The sequence below is a fragment of the Aulonocara sp. 'chitande type north' Nkhata Bay genome, linkage group LG6 (assembly GCF_057382095.1).
Source record: "Aulonocara sp. 'chitande type north' Nkhata Bay isolate Kocher_YH1m ecotype deep benthic linkage group LG6, A_spYH_male_GT1.1, whole genome shotgun sequence".
In the NCBI taxonomy this organism is placed as follows: domain Eukaryota; kingdom Metazoa; phylum Chordata; class Actinopteri; order Cichliformes; family Cichlidae; genus Aulonocara; species Aulonocara sp. 'chitande type north' Nkhata Bay.
Genome location: NC_141349.1, coordinates 6,251,952 through 6,270,166, shown reverse-complemented (window position 1 = coordinate 6,270,166; position 18,215 = coordinate 6,251,952). Strand labels below are relative to the sequence as shown.

At 41.8% G+C, this 18,215-nt stretch overlaps 2 protein-coding genes across 7 annotated transcripts in view; one reads left to right on the top strand and one right to left on the bottom strand.

The window, feature by feature from the left end:
- Positions 1-1,925: 1,925 nt before the first annotated feature.
- On the top strand, positions 1,926-4,419 carry LOC147327141 (uncharacterized). Of its 3 annotated transcripts, none has more exons than XM_086297477.1 (5): positions 1,926-2,071; positions 2,888-3,034; positions 3,436-3,613; positions 3,758-3,923; positions 4,076-4,419. In XM_086297477.1, the coding sequence occupies exons 2-4, from the start codon at positions 2,980-2,982 to the stop codon at positions 3,921-3,923; spliced, it is 399 nt and encodes a 132-aa protein (XP_086153603.1). In that variant the 5' UTR covers positions 1,926-2,071; positions 2,888-2,979; the 3' UTR covers positions 4,076-4,419. The 3 variants fall into 3 exon arrangements, with proteins under 3 accessions (XP_086153603.1, XP_086153604.1, XP_086153602.1); XM_086297478.1 differs by lacking the exon at positions 1,926-2,071 and adding an exon at positions 2,169-2,430; XM_086297476.1 differs by lacking the exon at positions 1,926-2,071 and having other exon boundaries at positions 2,748-3,034.
- Positions 4,420-10,602: 6,183 nt separating this feature from the next.
- Positions 10,603-18,215, bottom strand: part of LOC147327140 (uncharacterized) — a 33,197-nt gene continuing 25,584 nt past the window's right edge. For all 4 annotated transcript variants that reach the window (XM_086294767.1, XM_086294768.1, XM_086294769.1 and 1 more), the window contains 2 exons: positions 13,596-13,724; positions 10,603-13,458 (listed from right to left, as the gene is read on the bottom strand). In XM_086294767.1, coding sequence (XP_086150893.1) covers positions 13,343-13,458; positions 13,596-13,724 — 245 coding nt within the window. In that variant the 3' untranslated portion in view covers positions 10,603-13,342. The remainder of the gene's footprint in view (positions 13,459-13,595; positions 13,725-18,215) is intronic.

Sequence of the window (18,215 nt, the reverse complement as noted above, 5' to 3'; positions counted from 1 at the left end):
GTTTGTGCTTAAAAACTCCTTTATTACGTTAGCTAACGTAATAAAGGATAAAGGATTTCTTTGCATCATCAGATGGGGAAAGAACATCAAGGTCTAATATGTTCAATTTGATAATACAGACAAAACAGGGACCCAATCCTTGGGGAGGACCGATTTTTGACGCAGCGTGTTTTAGGGTTTGAAAGCCACAGAGACGCGGTGGCGTTTAGAGAAAGCGCAGGGCAGGGATAACTCAGTAGGTAGAGTGGTTGCTTACCTTCCCATGATCGGAAAGGCGGGGGTTCGAATCCACTGAACGGCTACCCTGAGGTACCCTTGAGCAAGGTACCGTCCCTGCTCAGTGGCTGCCCACTGCTTCACTGAGTGAATAAGTCAAATACAAAGAGAGTAATTTCCCCACGCGGATCAATAAAGTATACATTATTATTATTATTAGATGCATACGGGATCACTGAGGGTTTTCGCTTAGGCAGCAGTTGTCCTTCTCTCCTGGATCGGCTGGAGCTTTCCTTAGGAGCCTTCCCAGCTTTGACAAATGTCCAGCTGGGATAACCACATTTACTCAGGGCCTTCTTGATGTGATGTTCTTCCTGGCCGCTGTGTCTGTGGGGTTGGTGTTCACTCTGTGTTGTAGCGTCCTGATGACAACCAGTTTATGCTCCGGTGGACGATGAGAGTGAAACCTTAAATACTGATCCATATGCATAGGTTTAAACATCTACTTTAAATATCCCCCATTACTGATGGAAATGTTACAGTCTAAGAAGGCTAACCTGCCATTTTTCATATCCTCCCTGGTGAATTTGATGTGTTGGTCCACCGAATTAATGCGATCCATGAATTGTGGTACATCCTGACACAAAGGTGTCTGAACCAATGACTTAGTGCTGTTCCAGGGTATGATAACAGAGTTCTCTTTTCCACTTCTTTCATGTCCACATTGGTCACAATGGTGAACCCATGGCACATGCGGGTTAGTGCACCATGGGTTGTCATGGTGCACTAACCCGCGTGTGCCATGGGTCAGTATTACATGACCTTTGTATGTGAAATAGGTGGAATTAAGACACAGTTCCAAGAGCAAACACACTTGGTCTGTGGTGAGAGTGGTCCTGTTGCTGAGGTTGGGGTCATCCTGTAATCTCTTATGAACAACCTCCACTGCTTCAGTGACTGGAACATAAATGAAGAGAGATGTAACATCGTATGAGACCATGGTTTCATCTGCCTCCATAGGACATCTCTCACCTTCTCAACAAAATCCAAAGTGTTCTGGATGTGGTGTTCAGAGCTGCCTACCAACGGGTTGAAGATCGAAGCCAGAGACTTTGAGATGTTATAGGTGACCGAGTTGATCATACAGACAATTGGTGTTAAAGTTACACCCTGTTTATGTGGTGAATGATAGACTGTTAACCTTTGCTGTATTTTTCATTATTATGTGATTTGAATGGTTCATCATACTGTTTGTGTATTTTTACTCTTTCAGTGGTTGGTTGCAATAGTGCATTACATTTTAACTCTTTCACTGCCAACCATTTCCAGATTTTCCTCCAACCTATGCCATTTGTCAGTATGATACCAGTGAAAGTATTATGGTTTTGACTTTTTAGGGGACTTGCCTGTGTGTAAGGTTCAAGAATTCTGATCATCTAATCTGCTGCATGCAGTTGTATGCACATGCACAGCTGCTGCAAATGTGTGCTTGCCACTGCGTTGCCAAAGGCGAACTTCAGTCAGTGGAGAATATTGTAATAATTTGGCGGAGGCTTCTCAGTCGAGCAGTAACTGAATTGCTCATTTACTGAACGTGCAACATGTACAGAACTCTTCTGGGAACTAGTCAACCCAACTTAGTGAAACACACACTGAATGCATGCTGGCCCCGCCCACCTCTACCAACCACCACTCCATATCCTGACTGACATGACCTGTGATCCAGTGATTGACAGGAGAGGAAAGACAGGCCAACTTTGTTAACTCTTCGTTATGATATTCTCGAGAGGACAAAAGATTTTGCACCTGTTATTGTTGGACCTCTGTGTGGAAACTGCAAACGGGACGTCATAAGGTAATGCAAAGGACTCTCCTACCTAACATACTCGTTTATTAATTTTTAAGAGCATGTATATTTTTTGTGTGTGTGGGGGAGGGGGGGGGGGCTTAAAATCGGTGTTAGCTTGGTCGAAATAGCACATTAGCTGAATTATTCTGGAAAAAATAGGTTGTGTGTGTTTTTTTCTTTTCTTATTTAAATATATATTTAGATATATATTTTCCACGGGGAGGGGCGAAGAACACAGGCGCAACGACAGTCTTTGTCTTTTTCCCGCCGAGTGTGGTGCATTGTCCTCCTGCGCTTCTGTTCTATGACTATTGAGAAGCTAGCCACGCTAACAGTGGGACATTTAGCTTCAGCTAAAGCAGCAGGTAGAAATACACATTTAATGAGAATAAAGAAAGACAACTTTTTTTTGGAAATTTAGAGACTGCTAAAACAATCTTATCCAGTTTTGAGCTTGCTCATGTAGGTTAGCCTGCTTTATTTAATTTTGTGTGAGCTGCAGTACACAACATTAAAAAGTTAATATAACATTAGGTTGGTGGCGCGAGGAACTCCAACCTAAGTTTAATATTTATTATTTTTTTAAGTGGGAAGGGGAGCATGTTTTTTTTCCTTTAATACAACGTCTTCCAGGGTCTTTTTCATAGGAAAACCATGTAACGTCTGTGTTAGGTTGGTCAAAAGAGCAATTAGTTGAATTATTCTTGAAAAGATGGGTTGTGTGTTTTTTTTTCTTTTATTTACTTATGTAAATATATTTTTCAAGGGTTAAATAAATGCAAAATTAAATTAACAATTGTCTCTCTGTCTTTTCCCGCCCAGTGTGGTGCATTGCTGTCCTCCTGCCCTTGCTGGCTGCGCTGACAGTGTGATGTAGCCTCAGTGTTTGTGTTTTAAAGGCTTTTTCCACCAAGATGTCTGTTGAGAGAGAGATGACCTTACCCATCACACCAAGGGTAATAGCGCTTGGTAAGTAAATACTTTCAATCCTCTTGTAATATTTTTGTAAAAAATCTATGTAATTATTGTGGTATTTGTACCCACAACAACTTACTTAACAGGGGTTTGTCTGTTTTATATTGTATAAAAATAGAATACACACAGTTTGCTGCTGTTTCTCTTATTATACACAATGACCAACAGGAAAAAACAGCCTAACATTTCAGCACAGGCCAAAATGCCAAAACATTAGGCAGTTTTTTCCTGTAATTGATCATAATTTTCATTACATAATAAATAATAAGAGAAATAGCAGCAAACCGTGTGGATTCTATTTTTTTACAGTGTGAGGCCTGCTATCCAGCATTCTTGTGGAAACCTTATTTGTAAGGGTGAGCACATTGTCTTATTGGACTCTTGTCTGTTTTTAGGGAATAATTTCATGTCTGCAAGCCGCTGGATGATCAGTTTGGAGGGCAAGGTATTTTATGAGCCTGAGCAGATGCATGACTTTGCCAGCACCCTTGCTGTCTTCTTTGCGTCATACTACGTTTTCAACCTTGAGTATCAGGAGTCAGCGTCCATCACACTGGTGGAGATGATACAGAGGTAAATACTTTACACCATTAAAGCTTACACCATTTAAGAATGAAATATATGTGATAGCTTGACTACAGTTGCAGAAACATATAGGTGATTGCTGTAATGTATGTTTTAATTTTGAAATTAAAGCAGCCCTTTTTCCGTTAAAAGGTTCTTTGTGAGGATCAATCGAGACATGGGAACAAAATGCCCTGCAAAACTTGGTACAAGCCGCAAGACAGGTCGTGTCGTAAAGAGGAAGGTTACAAGCATCAGCCCTCGGATCACCACCTTCCTCCAGCGGCTCTCTGAGTTTGAATGGAGAACTTCCAACTAGGTAAGAATACAGAGATGATAATATCTTTTACATAGCTGATAATTATATACATACTGTACACACATCCATACAACAGTATGAATGATCTCAGACAGATGTGAACAAGTGAATAACCTGAGCAAACATGAATATTGATGATGTGTCTTTGACAGGTGGTGATAAAGACTACGCTGAACCCGACCATCCTGGTAACGGAAATCTAAATCCCATGTCACATTCTATTTCCTGGGACCCACTGATAATTATTACATTTTTTAAATGATTTTTGTTTTACAATTGTAATAGTTTATTTAATGTTCATGCTGGTGGGTTTGTCCTGTTTTTAGTGGAATGAAAAACTGTTTTCCTTAAAAAAATCAGACACAGAAAGGTGAAGGACTGTGTAGTTTTCATGTACGCTTCTATTTATTTTGGTTATTGACATTGTTTTTATTCAGTTGAAAAATGTTTTTCTTGTTAAAAAAATATCAACAATAAATGTTGGTTTAATTCACTATTCTGAGACTACTTTATTGAATTATATTGTTTTTTGTAAATGTTCTTATATTGAATATGAATGTTAATATTATTTTATATGCTGTAAAACACAATTACAGTCTAAACGGGCGACCGTGGCTCAGGGGGTTGGGAATCGCATCTGTAACCGGAAGGTCGCCGGTTCAATCCCTGGGCTCTCTGTCCTGGTCGTTGTGTCCCTGGGCAGGACACTTTACCCTACTTGCCTACTGTTGTTGGCCAGAGGGGCCGATGGCGCGATATGGCAGCCTCGCTTCTGTCAGTCTGCCCCAGGGCAGCTGTGGCTACAACCGTAGCTTGCCTCCACCAGTGTGTGAATGTGAGAGTGAATGAATAGTGGCATTGTAAAGCGCTTTGGGTGCCTTGAAAAGCGCTATATAAATCCAATCCATTATTATTATTATTAAACAAATTATACTGTACACAATTACAGTGTTATACCATAAACCACATTTGCAGTACAGTGATACTATAAAACTTAATCACGGTAAGTCTTTCTAACTGTAAACCACGTTTACAGTAAAGCTGTTATACTGTAATATATGTTTACAGTAAAGTGGTTGAACTGTAAAACATCACAACAGTAAAGATACTGTAGATCAGTAATTACAGCAACTTACTGGCAATAGTGTTGCCAGTAAGTTGCTGTAAAAATACAATAAAATGTCTAACAGTGTACCACTGATCTTTGATCCGTGGTTGTTGATCAATGATAATGACAATTTGCATACTACTTAACTTATTTTTACTTTATTGACCTATATAAGACTCTTCACAGGATAAAAACCACAAAGTGCTTCACAATAATATAAAACAGATATTAATGATCAAGAAACTGCCCTCACAGCCCATTGTTCGTCTGAGACATTCCCTTTCTCTTCGAAGAGAGAGCAAAGTCACTCAATGATTGACCGAACGTTTCTCCTACTGAAACTGCTACATCCAGATCCCATTTTTGGGATTTCCTTACCTGGATCATTGAGCATGCATCGAGACATCTCTGAAATAGTTGTGGTGAAAGTTGCCTCTATGCTATGGCCAACAGAGGGTCTGGTAAAAACTGGTAACTTTAAATTTGGGGGTGGGGGATTTAGGATTATAAAAGGGACATTTTAAGACACTGTCAGCTGATATGCTTTGGATCAGTATCATTTTCTGTTACTTAAGTAAATTTTTTTGGTGAATTTTGTTTAGGTTTGCATCCAAATTTTCTGTCTGGAAGTATTCCAGTTGCTTTTTTCCTCCACACAATCTTTCTATGTAGGCTGATTTGGACTCATCCAAAAGCTGTTGGTTCTGGGCATCTTCTTCTGCAAATTGAATGGCTTTTTAAAAAAACGTATAAAAACTGTTCCCAGTGTATCGCTCTCCCTTGCTGATTCTATCTCTAACGTTTTGATTGCAGGCATATACCTCAGTATTTCTGCTCATCTCTGAGGCGTTGGTTTTATCTAACAGAAATGTGAGCCAGACTACTGTTAGTCTTTCTGTTTCTAACTGTCTGCTTCACGATATCATGTTTCCTAAACATTTGTTTTCAGTATGATATCATGTAAAAACCCACATTAATAACTGCCACTCTAACCCTGTGAGGCCTGCTGGGGGAGCTGTTGAGTATTTGTGAACCTTTCAGGATCCCTAAAGGGAAACGCAAATCCTGACTCCTGCCACTCAGAGAAATGAAGAGAAACAATAAAGAGCACATTAATCGAAAACACTGTCTCTGTCACACTAAGAAGGGGTAAAAACAGCAACTGAAGTGTTTACAAAAGTTAGCACAGATACAGTTTTACATTAAATACAGGAAATATCACCACATGCTTCATTTCTAACCTGATATATTGCAAAACATAAAAAGAACAAACTCGTGTTTTATTTTAAAAATATACTTTAATACAACAGCTGCATATAAATATTAAAATATACATTATACAGGTGTACAGTACACTCACACAAAACAAAAACAAAAAATATTAGGCTTCTATTTGTACGGCACTTCTTGTATTTTTTTTCTTTTTTTGATTATTATTAAGGATTACGTACTGACTTACATAAAGATGAGTTAATGTGTTAACAGGTCCAAAGTATTACTGTAGTATTGTGATTACTGGATTACTGAGAGACAGACAGGGGGGTGTGGGAGGGGGAGAGAAAGGGAAGAGGAGGAGACAGGGTTGCTGTACAGTATATGACATGGCATTGTGGAATGTTTGCTAGTCTCTTAGTTTTCCTTTCCTCCCATCTTTCAGTGTGTTTTCAGACAGATTAAAGAACCAGCAGGGATGTGATTGTTCACTCTTTATTCTCTCCACAGGATTTTTCTCTAGAATACTAAAGTACTATTTCATTTCTAATGAGACATGTTTTTCTGTTTTTGTTTTTTTAAACTGCTCACATCCACAACTGGCCTTTGGTTTCGACTCATCATCAATCTGGACAGAAACGACTGACTCGGTTTTGGTTAAAGCCATGAGGTGTGTCTCAGCTGCCACCGGCTGTGCCATCAACACATGTGCAGCACGTTGTTAACGTATCGGATGCTACAACCATGCAGGTTTTCAAAACCCACTAGTAGTACGAAATGCTCTGTGAGAATGAATATGAATGTCTGCATTTTTGGTCACTGCATACGTTACTGTCCTGCCAAAACATCAGCTGTATTTCCCCTGAAAAGTACAAAAGAATAACTTTTTTAACAGAAATGAAAGTGTCCTTTGGACTTTTCTATTAAACACCAGCTTCTGTGGCTGAAGAACAAAGGCACCACAGACGTGTCTAACTGCCACTTCCCATAGACTCCCATGTTAAAATGCCCAACTTCTGTCATGAACATGATTACAGCCTGGTACAATATATAGTTTTGGTCTTTACAGCTAATTTCCCACTTTACGGCAACTACAATTCACCCATTTGGATTTCTGGCCATGGCCAGTTTGACTGACAGGTGCAGACACAGGCAGCTCTAGGCAATGACTGTTTCCTAAAGCAGAAGCTGTTTAACTGTGTCTGTCTGCATAAACGGGGTTCACCAACTCCAAACACACTCCTTTGGTGTCCTCCAAGATCCTGACAGCACATCGGCAGAAGTGGATGATGTACGTGTCTAAGATCCAAAAACTACAGCATGAAAAGCACAGTGACACTTTCTCTTGCTTTTAACATTTGGTTTCCCTTCAGCTCATTGGAAGCCTAACTTTTGTTTTCCACAGCTGGCTGACGAACCAACACCAGCACAAGCAAGAGAAGCTCCCAGTTGTACCAGACTGTACACGTCCTCCACCTGGAAATGGAGCTCAGTGTAGGGAGATGATTCTTTCTCAGACTGCCAGCGGACAGCGATCGCACTGCTTCTGCTGGACATATGAATCCTGCTAAGCCTCAGCTTGAACTGCATGTCCCGGCTTTAAAGGTGGTGCCTTTGAGGATTTTTTAACGGAATTATCTGACAAACAATGTGACTTTCTAACTTGTGTGGACTTTCAACAAGTCTGTGTTTGAGTTTTGATGACTGCAATCTGAATATTTTATCACTTATACCTAATTAACAGTATTCTCTTTGTGGGTACTGTAACCAAACGGTTTCTTGATATAGTCTGCTGGCCTCAGCTGACAGTACAGTGCTTTCACCCTCTAGCCTAAATACAGCTCCAAAAAGAACAACAGAGCTGCTGCCAAAATGTTAATGGCGAGAGTTCAAATTCCACTCTGATAAAGACATATAAAAGATTAGCAAATTAGTTAAGATGACATTGCAACCGCTGCTTTAACACAAGACCAAAGCCTCACACATAACCTCATAAGGTACGATTTAACCTTTAGCAACAGTATTTCCCAAAGCACCAAGCAGTTCCTCTAAAGCCTTGAAGTTGTGGTATCTTGCTGTCTGAATAAAATGTTCAATAATTTATCATTAAGTTTGCAAGCAATCTAGGTTTGGCAGAACATGGTGTGCACAAGTAGGACCTTGTTAATCATACAAAGTCAGAGTCCTTAAACAACCACTGCCAGATGTTCTAAAAACAGATGTTCCGCTCTCTGATTTAAATGCAATGATAACACATGAGGCACCGACTGGCAAAGCCTCATCTAGCTCCTTCCACTTCAATTTAATTGATGGAGAAAAGTAATATGGACCTGCAGGTTGAAACTGACACTTGGACCCCATCTGGCTCCTTCCAGATGGAAGTTTCCAGGTCAGCAATAAAGGAAGCGGGGCATCGAGACGCAGGCCACCAGGGCGATTGAAAGATATCAGAGTGTGGCAGAGGGTGGAGGTGACGGTGTGGATTAGAAGGGTTCGGATAAACTACTCAGGGTCCCTGACTAAGTGCCGCTTCCCTGGCCTCCTCTGCCTTTGAAACTGGAGAAGCCAGAGTGTTTCCAACAATGAGAGCAGTGGAGCAGAGCGGGGACGGGCACTTGGAGGTCAGCAGCGTCCCACCGGTGTAGTCTTACTGATGAGTCTATTCAGCCCAGCGGGTCCACAGGGCCTGAATGCCTGGTCCAAAAAGCCACTGCAGCCATGTGTAAGCTTAGGAAGGTCAACCACTTCTAATTGTTCTCACCCTAACACTGCTGCTTCAAGGATTTAAGCTACACTTTACAAGCATGGCACACACAGAGGTTAAAACTTCTTCCTCAGGCAGCTATAAAAACGTCAGAGTGTAAAAAAAGAAAACAATCGGTTAATCTCGTGATTTTAAACAGTTACTGAAGATAACAGACAAACTTACAATGAAATAAAATCCTGTTCACAGCAGCCAGAAAAAGGGACGGTCTGGTCATCTCGGTTGTGAAATCACTTTATGACCAGAATTACTGTTAATTCATTTTCTCATGTTTTGGTTGCAGTTCAAAATTCCACTGGAAGTCTTTCAAAAGCAGAGCATCTCCACACAGCACAGCTGTGTATGAGATACAGAGCTTTTACTGTTTTATTAGCCCACAGAGGGGTTTTTGTTGTTGTTCTAATAAGTACCTGCCTCAGTTATATTGCATCTTTTCGTATCCATACTTCCGTGCCAGCATTTAATGCACCTCTAACGTTTAAAATGTCAACAGTCAACGATACTGCTTTGAAACGTGAAACTTAGTCTGCTGAGATAAATGGATGAAAAGATTAAAACCTCCCTGTAACGTTTTCAGTGGGAATTTCCACACTGGTAGCAATCATTAACAGCCTCAGATGTGTGTCCTCTCTGTATACCACATATGCAGAAGCTCCTTACTTTCAACTGTCACCATTCCCTAAACTGCTGAGCACTCAACGTCTTCCCCCTTTCTCCAGAACTTTCTCAGAAAAAGCCCACGTGCACATGAGCAACAGGCAAGTTTCACAATTGTTTACTTCTCTCTGCGTCTGGCAGATGGTGACACCCGACGAGGAAGCCAGTCAGATAAGAATCGTCCAGTTTCTGCAGAGTCATTGTCTATATTAGGTCGGATGTGGACAAAATTGTAAGCCGAGACTGTTTGTTCTGGGCTGTTTGTTAAACCCCAGCAGATCCGCGGCTGAGCCTGGGCCGGGCTCGCCCTGTTCTGACCGTGAAAAAGTGAACAGTGACCACACGACTGACATCTTTGGGTCAGTTCACTTTTCTCTCTCTCCTCCTTCCAGGTGCACACAAACAGAAACACTACAGAGGAACTGAATCAGGAATGTGAGAAACAGAAACAAGTGGCCTTGCCAAGACCGGCCACTCCCTATTAAAGCTTTACAGTTAAAGGGATATTCCACAATACAACAAGCTACAGCATCAGTTAAGGCCCTTAGATGAGCGCACCGCTTGTGTAAAACCGGCTGTTTTTCTGTTTGGATCAGAGGCAGGAATTCACCGTGTTACAACTGTTTGCAGTTTTTGGCATATAGATGAATGTACACAGCAGATGGTGCGCTGTGTTACGTAACAGCGATCTGAACGAAGGAAAATATCTGTACAAACTTGTGTAGTCTTTAAACACAAAGACCTCATCCTCCTCCTCTGACGTGACAGATGGGTGTGAGAGCGTTTTAAAGCTCGGCGATCTGCACAGTTGTTTCTCTGCTCTTTCCTCATGTTTTCTGTTGTTGTTGCACAAGCTGCTGCCAGCGCACGATCCCGTGACTCTGCTGGCAGCATCAGCAGCTTCCCAGCCCCCCGGGAGAAAGTGTGAGTTTTGGGGGGGGGGGGGGGGGGGGGGGGGGGGTTATGGGTGTAGAAGTGCACACCATTAGCTACACTCAGTGACCTTCCCCGAGATCACGCGTCTCTTCACGGATGATCACATGAAAGCCTGAGCGGGTTTCTGTGGTAACGTTGAGGACGCCTCATTGACATTAGAGCTGAATCGGGTATCTTTTCATTCTCAGACCGTCTTTGGCACCAGAGCCTCGACGCTCTGTTCCCCAGCAAGGAAGGCCATTCCAGCTGAGCGACAGGAATCCTCTGTTTACAGTACAGCTTTATACAACCATGAGCAACATTTCCCAGAACAGAGCAGAAAACTAAAAGCAGGAGCGACGCTAAGCTGCCCCTCACTCTTCTAAAAAAAATGACAACAAGCAAGACATCCACGACGTGAAGAGTTTAAGTTGAACCGCTCCGTTCCTGAATGAGACAGGAAATGTCTTGTTTTTCCAATTTTTTTTCCATAGAAAGGGGGCAGTGTGTAGAACAGCAGCTTTGGAATGCAGCCCAGATGGGAGCTTGTCAAGGTTAAAAAACAAAAGGGAATTGCTCCGAGAACAGCCGCTCCCCTATGTATATTTCCCAGATATGATGTTCACAGAAACCAGTGCCCACTATTGTTTCCACAAATAGATTTCAACATATACGTGAAAACAATGTAGGTTTCCATGTATAGACTTAATTTAAAAGGAAAACATTCTGCTTCACCTTTTTTTTTTGGTGACCCCAGATGAGCCTGCATTTTTTTCCTTCTTCTTCTTCTAAGTAAAGTCAAGTGATGCCAAGCTTGGCGCAGCAGTCACGAGTTAAGTTTTACCTTGTAATAGGTTTTAATAACACAGGTCCCTGTGGCTTTAAGCTCCAGGCACTTGAGAAAGGCGTCATTATGCAAACAAACCGCCTATTACAACAGTACGTCCTTGCAGGCCAAAACCCAGTCAGCAGTTACTGCCTCATGCCTCCAAATGTGTTTGCATGACTTTTCTGTCATCATATAGTAGCACCATACTGAAACAAGCCCAAACCAGCAGTTGGTCGCAAAGCGCTTGGTGCCCTCAAGTCTCTCAATCAATATCTGTCTTTAGAAAAAGGTGCCAAGAGTCTTTTTTTTCCTCTCTCTTTTGGAGGATTTGAAGCCCTCTTCAAAGGTGCTTTGTTGCTCTTACCACAGTGCAATTCAAAGGTCTTAATTAATTTTTTTAGCGTCCAACAACATTTACAGAGTGTGGACAGGTTGGTCTCCAGCTTTAGCAGAGACCACAGAAAAATAAAGAAAAACAGAAAATAAAAAGGCAGATTTTTCTCTCTCAAAACTCTCAAGACTGACGCCCACTTTGTGGGCTGTGGCATCATCAAATAACAACAAAATCAAATCAACAAAAACAAATTATTTGCTTTCTAGCTCTACAAGTGTGTGTGTGTGTTTTTTTTTCTCTATTTGTCATTGCAAGTCAGGAAATTGCGCTACATAATCAGGTCAGGGGGTTGAGGAGAGGGCTTGGGGCAGGCATCGAGGACACTTCCCTTTTTTGGGGTAAAAAATAAATCCACCACAGATCAGCTAAAGGAGCACCAGGCTGCAGAGCTAGACGGCCAACCAATCGACAAGGCGTTTGGTCATGTCCCGTCTGCCACACCACGGCCTCTCGGGTCCGTGACGGTAGTGCATTTACGTGAAAAGGATCTAAGTCTATCAGGTGATGCCCATCTTTGAATGATGCATGCAGGTAAATAGGACAAGAATTAAAAGTGTATCAGTCACTTCACCCCTCTCTCAGCAGGACAGGATGGTGTGTTAATGGCTGGCAGCATCTGAAGTGGTGAGAGGTGTCAGAGTAGTTCAGCAGTATCACTTATCTTTGGTCAGTTTAAATTAAGGTGCAGTTTGTTTTCTTTTTTTTTCTTTTGATCTCTGCTTACATTTTGATGGGGTGACGGGGGTGTCAGAGAGGGATGGGTGACTATTAAAGCTCCGAGGACTTTTCAATCAGTTACCATTGACTGGTCTGGCATTGGGTCTCATTTCAGATGCTGGTGCAATTCAAATGGTATGTAGAGCTTCTATAGGAGCCCAGCCAAACAAAAAACAACAACAAAAAAAACCCCCAAACCAAAACAAACACACCCTCTTCTTTGTTTCCCGTGCCTGGGCTCCTCCCACTTCCTTATTTTTAGAACTTCCTCTTATCCTCAAATGCCCCCTCGCCCTCAGCTCACTAACGGCCCCCTGACAACAACTACGACCATCTACAAAACAGTGCAATGTCTATTCATAGGCACAATGGGGTACAAATACAGCACAGAGAGGGAGAGAGGAACACTATACACGCTCATACAGTATGTTACACGCACACACTTATGCACGCACACAGAGAACACAGAATACAGAGACATCAGCAGCAGCAGCAGCAGCAGCAGCAGCTCTGGCCTGTTGGTGGTTGTGGTGCAGCCTGCAGAGACAGAGCGGTGAAGACGGCTGCTGTTTGGAGGACCAACAGGAGAGGACCAGGAGCAAGGTAGCAATTTACTATCGCTTTGTTTAGGCTACTCCTTCCTCTTCTTCCTCACCTCCTCTTGGTTCCCAGCCTCTCCACTTTGCCGTCTCTTTGCTTAAATGTGTACGACGTGAGAGCAGAAGAGGTGTAGAGGAGCTTGGTCTCGACAAGTTGGTGGTGCTGGGAGGGCGGGGTTGGAAGAAGAGGGTACGGAGAGAAAAGGGACTGCTGTTTTGGGGTTTTACCCCGATGCCTCATCCCCGTCCTGTGGGGGCTCTTTGCGTTGGTTCTGACCGCCTGCGCTGGCTGCCAAAATCCTCTGCACAAAGTCTTTGGTCCGCCCAGCAACTAAGGGACCTGAGGTAGCCATGGAGATAAATTAGGAGGTGCGATGGAAAGAAAAGGACAAGTCGCAAGCAAAATCAAACCTGTTTTTATAGCACGAAATATCCAAACTGCTTATTACATATCTGTAATGTTAGTCTGTTTCTCACCACTCGACTCTCTGAGGATGTCTTCGAGCCGTTGGGTCATCCCTCGTTCGTCCGTGTCCTCCTCCTCGCTGCTCTCCACTCGCCGCCTGATCACTTCCTTAATCCGTAGCAGAGCTCCCAACAGGTTTTCTATGCAGCAAAAAGAGGAAAAAACAGCAGTGTGAGTCAGGAAAGCGTTTCCAGGGGCCGAATTCTGTTTCTGAAAGTCGAGGGAGAATAACTGATATCATTCAGGGCTGTGGAGTTCCACAGAATCCAAAGGCGTGCATTTTTAGTCGCCTACATGAGACAAATTACAGTGTTTAGTGCAGGGCTGTCAAACATACTGACCTTCTGTTTGCAAGGGATGGCTAATCGGGACTAAATTGGCTCAAAGAGAGAGCAGCTGAAACAGCTTGTTTTAGAGATAGGGTGAATTGAAGGGGCTACAGAAAGGCTGTGAGATAAATAAGAACTATTTTGAACTGCCAATCATGCAAAGCTGCTCTCGCAGAACTCCCCTCAGCGGTACGAAGCAGATGTTTATTTTCAGAAAGCAGAAGAGAAAGCAGAGAGAAAAAGAAAGGGAAAGTAAACATCAAGCTGAAACTAAAGGAGTGAAAGTGGTGCCCAAAAGGTCAGATGAGTGAGTTTGTGACTCAACCCTCGATCTTCAACTCCTAACTGTCCAAGTGGAGCTGCTCAGTGGCTAACAGATACTGACTAGTAATATGAAGCATCTGGAGTCAAGAAACACGCTTTTTGTTAAAGGAATCCTTCTTGGGTCTGTGAGATAATAGCAGATGGGTTGCTACAACATGTGGCACAGAGAAGCAGCTGGTTGGGCCCACGGGAAAGCAGAAAATGTAGGGTTGAAATTGGCTTGGAAAATGTACGTTTAATAAAAAGTATTTTCTTATTATTAATATTATACTTGGAGAGGTTTGCGGATGGTAAGCAGCAAGCCCAGCCAGTGGGTGGGCATGTGATTAATAGAAGAGGTAATCTTAGTTTTTAATTTAAAAATAAATGGATTGTTTTACATCTATAATTAGCAAAAGTGGTTTAAGAGTGAATTATTATATTAACATTATAATGGTATATTTATGTAAGCCCCGCTTCTTTCCAGTGTTTGAAAATTTTCCCCAAACATCTGTGTTTTTGTTTGCTTATAAAACAGAAACGGTTTAGTTTAGCTCAGATAGTAGTGCTGTGAATCATCGGCACCTCCTATGCTAGTGGCTCCTCCCCTGTCAGGTCATGTGACCCAGTGGTGCCATGACACCCCTTCTGTCTGTGTACATTATTCTCGCCTTGATGTGATTTGTCCAGGGCTCATATCAGCAGGGAGTGCGTGTGTGGGCGAAGGACCACAGTGGGTCTGACCAGCTGCTCCCCAAGTCTCTGTAACACACACACACACACACACACACACACACACACACACACACGCACACATTCACACAAAGCAAGTCCGGAGGCTTCACACAGCACTGGCATGGTACCAAAGTGCTCTTTGTTTGAAGTTTCCTGTTGAATCTGCGGCTAAGTATGCAAAAGTGTGTTTTGTATAGATGCAAACAGCAGCGATATAAAGCGAGTGAATGGAAGAGAAAAACAAATGACACAGGAGCAGAGGAGGAAAAACGGAAGGAAGGAAATCTGTGAGGTTAAGTTCTGTATTTGGGCCAGTCAGAAGGCAAAAAATCACAAAAGCAGAAGCCACAACTAAAATCTTTGCGAGCAAATGCTGGGCCAAAATCAGGAAAGACTGAAACGTTCAGAGAAAATCAAGGAGAAATGGACAAAGAAAGTTGATGCTAGTGAGTAGAGATGGCACGATACCACTTTTTTATGTCCGATACCGATACCGATATCATAAATTTGGATATCTGCCGATACCGATATGAATCCGATATAGTGTTTTTTAATCAACAAAACTGTTTTTTAAAATATCTTGCTGCATTTTGCAAGTCTGCAAGTTCATACTCAAGTTTAAAACAACAACTACACTAAAGCTATTCTGTTATACCTGTATACAAAAAAAATATTTCATAGTTCAGCAATACTGATCAATCTAATAAACTTAAACCTACACCATCCTCCCTATTCTGGTATTTTAAAGAGTACTTAGCGTAAATATTAAGCAACCTAACTAATAGGGTTCCAACTCCCAGCAACAACAAAATTAAATAAATAAAAAATAGGGAACCACCCCTCACGCGCCACCTCATGATGCTTAATCGACGTAATCAACCTTAATTTGATGCAGTGTGAAAAAAAATGCACAGAAATCAATTATTTTTCAAGAAATATTAAATAGATTCAACATCTTTCTTCAACAAAATTGCAGACTGCACAGATGGTACCTTCCCAAAGTAAAAAGTACTATAGCTTACTAGGGTATATATATTAGACTTAATAGTCACTATATACAGTAATTGACTTCTATTCATTTTACATCAAATTAAAACTTTGGGTGTCAGATAATTATTTATTAAAAGCTCGACATTTTAAATGAGAATAAGAAAGAAAAGTATGTCTTTGTGCCCCCTTTTCCCAGTTAATGCCCTATCGGCCCCCCTGGCTAAACTTTGCTAGATCCGCCCCTGCACAGTTACCAGCCGTCAGCTACGTAGAAAAAGATCCTGGTGTAGAAATTAATATTAAATAAATTCTAACAACAGCTTATCAAGCTTAAACGTGCTGCTGTTGTTCAGCCGCTGGTTTGCTCTTTCTGGCGCAAAGTGGACCAAAAACAAACAAGAGAGACAGACTCGCGACAGAAAAGCCGATCAGCTGATTTAAGCAGTTTCACGATTGAAGTAGCAGCCGGAGAGCGAGAGGCAGTCGCTTGTTAAGCTTAACGTGGGAATGCTTTACAAACATTCAGAGATGGACTTACACACTTGCTTTACTTCTCTCGGGGATAACTTTGTCGGAGATGAAATGCCAGGTTGCTAGCGAAGCTCCACATGCTATCCAGACCACTGACAGGTCCCGCATGCCACAGCCGCTCTATCACGTGATGCATACGTTCTGAGGTGAGTTACGGCGTGTTGCAAGTTTTGTGAGGTGCTTTCGTGATATTTAATGGATCGGATTACATTTTTTATTTTTCTCCGATATCCGATCCAGTAATTTAGGTCAGTATCGGACCGATACCGATACGTAATATCGGATCGGTCCATCTCTACTAGTGAGGTTGGAATTCACAGAGATCGATAGAAAACCAGACGAGGAGCACGAAGAGTAGGACGAGGAGGAGGAGGAGTAGGTGGGCAGAACTGGGCTGATAGATTTGGCAGAGTCGAGGTGTTGATTATCAGGAGCGAGGTGAAGTCGCACTTCCAAGGGTTTCCCTGCTCCTCGTGGTCTTGTTACTATCAGTTCTCTGCATTAACCTGTTTTCTTAAACAGAGCATCTTCAGTGTTATTTGAAAAGATGGTTTCTCACTAATTTAGCTTGATTTAAATTTCATTAGTAAGGAAAATGTCCACCTTGCCACGCTGCAGCCTCTGATGTGGTTTTACTCTCATTAACTGACGCTGGGTATAATAAATTAACTCATTCAATCATCTATCAATTTAAATTGTAAGGCTCTTCCATCTCATATATAGTGTTACAACAGTCTGTCCCACAGAGCCAGTTCTCCCACTTCTTTCCTCTACTAAAGTCAACTCACGTGAAGTGAAAAAAGACTCACAATGTTTAGAAGTTTTGTACATACAAAACTGCTTCACCCGTTTAACGGCTCAACAATTCAAAGATCTAATCAACCAATCACCTGGCAGGAATTCAGAGCATTTAAGCATGTCGACATGATCAAGACGAACTCCTAAACTGCAAACCGAGCAAGGGACGGAAAATTGATTTATGTGTCTTTGAACTAAACATAGCTGTGGTGCGAGACAAACTTGTCTCAGAAACTGCTCATCTACTTAGATTTTCACACACAACTGATAGAGGAGGCCAAGATTATCTTCTATTTGATAGAAAAGGTTAAGGAAGAGAAGCAAGACTAGTGCAAGCTGATGAGGAAGCAACACTAACTCAAACAAATAAATAAATACTTGACTTGACTTGACTTGAACAGTAGAAGAAGATTTCTGAACACACACGTTGAAGCAGTTAGGACTAGGTGTGGGACCACACACTGTATATAAAAGATGGACACACCCATGTGACACCACTCACTGGTTTTGTGGAAACCTCCAGGATAGAGTTTTGGTTTTTAATGAATGCAGCAGTTTAATTAATTAGCAGCTGATTTGCATTTTCTTGCTCTCCTCCATTTAACTTCACTTTACTCTAATTTATTTGAACACCGTCACTACTGGGAGAAGCCAAAAGGTTGATGGGAACTGACTAAATGTTTAGACTATAATGCTGATATTTGGTGCTGCTGTATAGGTGACTGTATCACAAGAAAAAGCAGATATCATTATTGTTAGCCACCCACAGCAAGAAGGGTCACCCATTTGAAAAAGAGAGAAATATAAAAATAAACATAAAATAAAAATCTAGATGCAATCATTTATAAGAAGAGCATGTATAGAGTTTAATGACTATTTTGACTATATGTTCAGGGAAAAGTCAGAAGTGTCAGGCATCTGAAACCCCCTGCTAAAGAATACCCA